The sequence below is a fragment of the Epinephelus lanceolatus genome, chromosome 17 (genome assembly GCF_041903045.1).
Source record: "Epinephelus lanceolatus isolate andai-2023 chromosome 17, ASM4190304v1, whole genome shotgun sequence".
Lineage (NCBI taxonomy): Eukaryota > Metazoa > Chordata > Actinopteri > Perciformes > Serranidae > Epinephelus > Epinephelus lanceolatus.
In genome coordinates, this window is record NC_135750.1 from 22,845,449 (window position 1) to 22,853,015 (window position 7,567).

The following is a 7,567-nucleotide window of genomic DNA, read 5'->3' on the forward strand; positions in this document are numbered from 1 at the left end:
ATACCTGACTTGGAGTCCGAGTCCGTTGAGTATCTTCTCCCTTCAGGACTGCCTTCGCTGAAGTCTGAATGTGGCCCTCTCTTTCCTGTCAACCAGGTAAGAAATGAAAGATGACAGCAATGTATGATTCCTGTCCGTCTCTGCTCTGGGCTCCCAGGAGACTCTGAGACGTTGGGACAGAAATGAGGCTAGCGGAGGGTTTAGCCTGAAAGCATCCACGCTCTGTATTTGATTATTGGCTCTCACTGGAGCCTAATCCAGGGTTTGCTTTAGGTTAAGATTTTAATCCTGTTTATCCACAGAACCTATTTTACACCACAAAGACTCCATAAGGTAAATGAATCCATTTCAGATCTTTGCTGTAGATGCAAAACTGAGACAAGTAATTACTCACATGTTCTGGAAATGTAATAAACTAAACATTAATGGGGTTCAATATTGGAGATTCTTAAAAAGGTTACTCGGTTTGAGATTCCCTTTTCACCTAAACTAGCTTTAAAAAGCGACAGATCTGACATTCCTCTTCCCAGAAAAAAAACAAGGTGTGGTTTATCAAAGTGGCCATGACTGCTGGTAATGAATGTATTGTTTATTTATAGAAAAGTGCAGATCCTCCCCTATCTCCATGTGGCTTAAAGAAATTTGCTCATACACGGCATCAGAAAAAAATATGTTCAATCATAAAAGGAAACCACATGTCTTTGATAAATGCTGGTCTTGTTTAGGAGCTGCATGGGAAATATTTCAGTCTTTGTGGGTTGATGACAGGATATGTTTGACATATGCATCTGTATAGACATATAGTTGGATTTCTGTGTATCAATGTGTGTATATTTTGTTGTTGTCTGGGGATGGGGTGCGGGGCTGGTCTTGTGGGATTATTACATTATTGTATTTTCTTTATCTTTGATATTTCAACTCAGCGTTTTCACCTGCAGACTGCACTGTTAGAGGGAAAAAAATCCATAAATTGTATAAAATAAATCCTTTTAATCTTGTGGGCCTGTGTACCATCTTGAGTCAAAATAGCAATGACTGAAAATACACACTGTAAATATGTTCACATAGGGTCAAAGGTCAGCTTGATTTATGATGTCAAAATGAATAGCAGCAATATGATACTCCCCTACAATACACATATTTTATTTTGCCACAGAACCCCAGACATTTTAAATCAGCTGCATTTAAAACTTAAGACACAGTTCTGATTTTTTGAAGTGGGGTTGTACGGGGGACTCAGTCATAGTCAGTGTATTGCATACAGCAGATGTCAGTCGGCACGCTGCCCATTTGGAGAAGCAGGCCGGAGTCCAACATGGACACTAAGCAATGTACTGCTGTTGATGGTTCAGCAACAAAACATATTATAGCCACCCAAAAAAAGTCCCACCTAAAAAAAAAAATCAGTATCAGTTTAAGTGTGTGCCATATTGAGAGTATTTTTAATTCTTTAAATTTTTGTCAGACAGCCCGTTCTGACAGGAAAGCTGTCAACAGCTTCAGTTCCCCATCTATACTCTTGTCAAAGCCACCAGACTCCACTGACAAAAACAGTCATTTTAGATCGCTGGACACGGGAGCTGCTAGTCTACCAATGCTTCAGTCAGTTAGTTAGTTTGTCTTATTTTATGACATGGTGAATCCAAACTAACTCTTTCAAATGCCGAAGTCACCCAATAATACAAACTAAATGACTGATTGAGGTGGACGTTGAGGCAGAGATACACCAGCAGCTCCTGTGTTCCGCAATGTTAAATCACTGTTATTCTCAATGGAGTCTGGCTTTGAAGAGAGCAATATAACAGCTTCATTTTCCCGTTGGAAATCACTGTCTGACATAAATGTAAAGCATGTTTTTTGTTGGCTAAATTACATTTTATTGCTGACCACTCCACAGAAAGTAGATTGCTTTGCGTTCATGTTGGACTCCTGCCTGCTTCTTCAAGCTGGGAGCGTGCCGACTGACATCTACTGTCTCTGGATAAGTACCCCGTACAACCCCACTTCAAAAAATCTGAAGTATCGCTTTACTGATGCATAGGTCAGTAATACAAGATCTGCATGTTTGTCAAAGGCCCTTTTTCCTGTTTATTTCATGCTTATGTTCAGCAAGATTTCATGTCTGCTTTATCCTCTGTTATGCGATGGTTTGGCTGCATTTATAGCCCAGCTTGTTTAATAAGACTCTAGTTTATCAGGACTCTAACATGCATGCTCACCATGAAGTCTCTCTCTTATCATCTGGCTCCTGCCACTCAAAGGGACATGACTGTCTGGCAGAGAGCCGTGATCCATCTGGAGGAAAAAAAAACCCTACCACGGTCAGTATGCAGATTGTGCTTTAAAAATTGTGACACATGTACAATGAAATGGCCTGCAGAGAAGCTAAGAAGCTTACAGACAGGTACATGCTGTAGATATATATCTAGACTCACTGATTCGTGAAAAACCTCCTCCACCAGCTGTTGGATCACTTTAGTGGGCGATGGCAGGATGGTGGCTTTATGCTGAGATTCGCAGGCCTCCAGGATGGAGTTGAGAGTCACCCTGCGGTGGGCCAGGTCCTCACACATGCTGAGCAGGAGGCTGTTTAGATGGTCACTCAACTGGACTGGCTGAGTGATGAGAGTGGAAAGTCATTACAATAGCTGCGGTGCGAGAGTGTGATGATACTGAATCAAAAATGACAGCGTTGTATCAGAGGCTCCCACCTGATTTTGAGGTAGGTGAAAATCAACTGACCAGTAGAGAGTCATACCCAGTGAATACACCAGCATCTGTGCAACAAAATGAAATGGTTAATGACAAGATAGGTTGGACTTGCCAACCAAATCTCACCATAACTAAACCACCTAACTGAGCGTCAATCATTACCATTGCATAAACAGAAATTATACAAACTACATGTGGGATTTGGGATTTAAAATGCATGACTAAGCTGACACACAACACCTTGGGGTCGAGCAAAGACAGCCATATGCTAAATTATATATCATCTGATAAAATGAAAGGGAATGGACATAGGACGCAATAATCAAATTATGATGAAAAACTTAATTAATAATATGTCTTCACTTCATTCTTCTTTCAAATAATTTACAGAGGTTGTCTTAGGAATTTCTAAACAAACAATCTAAGCATAATTTAAAGGAGCTCTGCATGATATTTAGAACGTAGGTTGTCTGTACACAGCTCTCAACATGGAGGTGGCTGTGCTGGCGGCTAGTGGCTAACAGTGCTAACAGTGACAACAGAGCTGACTGGGGTTGAACCGCAGGGCCGGCGGTACTCTTCTGCAACAACGCCACCCCAATATCAGGTGTAACTGCCGTATGAGTGCAGGGTAGAATGGCAGTGTTTAGCTAGCCATTGGGATACACACACAGGAGTCACATGCACTTAAATGCATGCACGTTTAAACCATCTAACTACAACAACTTCAGTCTCTGCTCAGGATTCCATCACTCCACTGTTTTCTTCTTCTTCTTTCATTACAAATGGTTGTTTGCTGCTATTTTAATACTCTGAATATCATATTGAGCTCCTTTAATATGTCAATCATGTAAAATACTCTTTGAACAGACTGTAAATGACCAATCAGTTAAGATAAAAGCAACAATGGTTTTGATTTACATAATGGCTGAGGATACAGCATGTTGTTTTGTACTATGCAGGGAGTGACAATTCCTGCTGCTTTCAAACATTACCATAAGACACATTGTGATAGGGGATATGAAGCATTTATTAAGTCAGATTACTTATGCCCTAAACTTAATTTGTTTATTTATGAGTTACTTCAGAGTCTTTTCAGCTCAGTGTTAACAAATCAGGACTTTAAGTGCAAACTTCAGAGCAGTTGTTCCTTTGCTCAGCCACTAGATGGCGTGCTGGCACCTCAGTCGTCCTTCAACTCTTGACATCCTGAGATTTTACACTCCAAGGAAAGAGACACATGAGGAAATGACTGCAGAGTTTAAAGTTACAGATAATATATATTTTTAGAAAGGGCAAAATGAACTAATACTATTCAGTGTTCTGCCATCAATGTCCATGTATAGCTGTTAGGACAGGTCTGAGGATGTATGCACTGACCCTCTCTATGGCAGGTTTGGTTGAGCTGGCACGGCCCTGCAGCATCTCTGGAGCAGTGAAGGTGGATACCTCATCTGATAGGCCACAATTCTTAAATGCTAAGGTACCAGTGGCTGACAGCAGCAAGGAGGTGGGGCTTATGATGTTACACATATTGTTGTGACCTGAAAAAAAAAAAAAAAAAGTGGGAAGTCAGTAATATGTATGATGATGCTGCTGCTGATACATTTCTATAGTAAAGTCAGAGTGAAACAGAAATACTGCAGGATACATTCACGTGTTTGTTACATGTACACTGCAGTAACATAACAGTATGGTGATAGCATTAAGACAGGATGAATGTGCACCTACAATGAGAGGAGGTTATCTAAAATGCTTTACCCTCATAAGAGACATCCACTAAAGACTCTGCAGTGCCCAGCAGCAGGGACCAGACCTCCTCCTCCAGCAGAGGTCCCCCTCGTGCCTCCAGTACTTCAGCTAATGTAACAAATGTGCTGCTCATCCTGCACACATTCCAAGCACGCACCTGAGGAGGTGCACACACACATACATAGAAAACACACACATACAAACCAGAAACACTTGTTAGAGCTTTTGTTCAAGGTCATTCTGAAGAGAGGTTTCATTTTTCTGGCTTTTGCTCTGTATTCAAATCAAACATCTACATCTGAATATCTTACATGTCTTTCAACACTCATTAAAACTATAAACTGCATTAGTAGGATGATTTTCTTTGCTGGCTGTCAAGCTAGTTATCCTCTGAATTATTCCCCCACCACCCTCACTGCACATTCGCCTTCACATCCCTCCGTGAGGGTATTACTGTGGTTGTCAAAGCCTGTCACCAGTATTTTGTCTTCAGAGACAGTTATGAGAGATAGATCTGAGGAAAAAGACAGTTCTCTGCACTGGACTGCGATTAGATTATCTTACTCCATTAGACTCACTGCTTCTCGCTCTGTCTCTGCCCCTCCCCATTTCCTAATAAGCTTTCTTCTGACCAGAGGGCTGTTCTGAGGGAGCTGTGTTTCTGGCACCAAAGCAACTGTGTCATCATGATGCCATGTTAGTTTGTTGTCACCTGCTGTGTTGGTATTACTACAACTATATACAGCTGAGAATGTGGTAGAAACCAGGCAGACAGACAGACAGGGGATGCTGTAGGAAATACAAAGATGCTTTCTCACTTTGAACATTACTCACAGTCATTTCATGCATCAATTATATAAAATGTTTAATTCATATTATTTTGACTACATTATGGATTTAGTTCTTTCTTTTCTCTTTAGACACACATTAGATGAGGTAGATACATTAAAACTGAATAAACTACACAGTTAAGTATCAATGCTTTCCAATAAAGTGCCTTATTTTTAAATAAATTGTACATTGCTTTAAATCTGGGTGGATCAAAACACCCGATTAGACTTGACCTGAAAGTGCCATCATTTTTGGAAGATTCCAGTAAAAACTAGCACACATATTTCCATTTGTATCTGTCCCAAAGGGCAGAAATCACTGCAACACACTGATGTTTAAAAAGTCTGAGAAAGCTTTTACTGCACGCCCAACCTCAGAGAAAAGTGTTGACATGAGAATATACTGTAAGTAAAAACTGAAATGCTGTTTTCTTCCAGGTTTAACTGCATCTTCTCAAACAAATTTTAAAAAATCAAATCATTATTGATGCATGGTAACATTTTTTTCCTCTAAATGTTTCAGAGCAGTGACACAAGAGGCTACTCACACAGCTAACCACACAGTGCACTGAACGAAGCAACATGCCTCCACTAACACAAACCAACCCAATTACTCTAGGCCTGATTATCCCGCACTTAAACTGAATTTATCCTCGGCTTGTGACACCCACTGTCGACTGAATTCAAGGAAAGTTGCACAAGATTAAACGTGTGGCTAAAAACAAAAACACCAATGCAACCGTGACGTCACGAGGTCACCTAAAAAATGCACAAGGTCATTTAAATCAGTGTTTAAACTATAGTATTGAAGAGAAGTATAAAATAATCCTACTGCATCCCTGCATGCCGGTTTGTCGTTATGATGAAGGGATTGAAGAGGAAAGTAGGAACCCTGCCAGGTGCACCCACCCGTCCACTGTAGAGCACAAACTTTCACAGCTGTACTCCCTCAAAGTGGTCTGTCTACAGGTGTAAAGCTACTGTTGTGACTGCTGCAGGGACCAACACAGCAACCTGGCTATTGCTTGCTACTTAAATGAACACCATTGTCATGTGTTGCTAGATTTCTGGGGGGAAAACATAAAGAAACTGTGCTTTGCATATAACAACATGGCTTTTACCTGAACCATGTTGACTGGCGAGACCATGTGTGACCTCTCCTGCCCTCTCTCCACATTAACATCAAACTTTTGCATCCTATTACAGCATCTGCATCTGAAGATCTCTCTTCTGCAATTGCAGGATATGTTTTGCTGTCCAAATCCAGCTCCTTTAGTATCTAATAATCTGATAACATGTCCAGCTCACACAGTTTTTTCCTCCTGAGTGTAAAGGCATCTTTATTCTCCTATTGATTATGTTCGACTATTATCCTGTTACATACAAACCACTCCAGTGATCCATTAAGCAGACACCCACATGATGTAGGCACAGACAGAGGAGAAGCTGTACTGTATCCTTGGGAATTTGGGACAACATGCTTCATCAGGATCTAGGTCTCTTACAGCCTTCTTTCTCACTACACTGACAATGAATTCCCACGCTTATGTGCCATGACAAAGTATGATAGTGTGCACCTACAGTGCTCAGAGTCCTGGTTATGTAGCCACAGCATAAGCAGCCAAACAACACCTTTCACCAAGATGATTTTGTCGTCACAGGCCTGAATATGAAGGCTATACTATGCATTACTCTTAAAGGTAAATCTCATTACAGCCCTGTGGATGTATAGCAAGGGCTGGTGCCTAAAGTGAATGACTTTACATGTGAAATCTGAGAAGAAATGTCTGTAAACATGAAGACAAGCACATCATTTCAGCAAAGTGTCAAACAGCAGCACTGTAGGAAGGAGGGAGATGATACAGAATAGCTCCACATTACCTGGTACCATATGTAACCTATGTCAGCGGTCTGATCCTTTGTATTATCTTCAGTGCTGCCACCGCGGATCCAAAATAATCCCTGTGATCATCGCATTGCTGTTTTGACGTCCTCTCGGTAAACGCTGCTCCGCTCTGGCAGGTAAATCATCAATGACATTAACTATACATGGTGCCCCATTCATTTGCTCTATCGCCACCAGCACCACGCTGAAGATCTGAAAAGTTTTTTGCTGTAATTGGGGCTATTCTTAGCGTCTCGCCTTTAAACACATAATTGGATTAGCCTCGCGGTTTGACAGCGACAGGTCAGAGCCACCAATAGCGGGTGGCGTGAGATCAGCTACACCGATTTAACTAAATCCGTCTGACGCCCAAAGGTGCGGTGGATCC

At 41.2% G+C, this 7,567-nt stretch overlaps 1 protein-coding gene across 4 annotated transcripts in view; it reads right to left on the reverse strand.

Moving 5' to 3' along the window:
• The window catches only part of ptpn20 (protein tyrosine phosphatase non-receptor type 20), a 35,053-nt gene that overhangs the window by 24,512 nt on the left and 2,974 nt on the right, over positions 1–7,567 (reverse strand). For 3 of the 4 annotated variants that reach the window (XM_033613321.2, XM_078160683.1, XM_078160682.1), the window contains exons 1-7: positions 7,176–7,368; positions 4,474–4,621; positions 4,093–4,256; positions 2,712–2,777; positions 2,436–2,615; positions 2,220–2,295; positions 5–85 (exon numbers count right to left, since the gene is read on the reverse strand). In XM_033613321.2, coding sequence (XP_033469212.2) covers positions 5–85; positions 2,220–2,295; positions 2,436–2,615; positions 2,712–2,777; positions 4,093–4,256; positions 4,474–4,597 — 691 coding nt within the window. In that variant the 5' untranslated portion in view covers positions 4,598–4,621; positions 7,176–7,368. Of the gene's footprint in view, positions 1–4; positions 86–2,219; positions 2,296–2,435; positions 2,616–2,711; positions 2,778–4,092; positions 4,257–4,473; positions 4,622–7,175; positions 7,369–7,567 lie in introns of those variants that run through there. The other variant, XM_078160680.1, reaches the window with a different exon arrangement.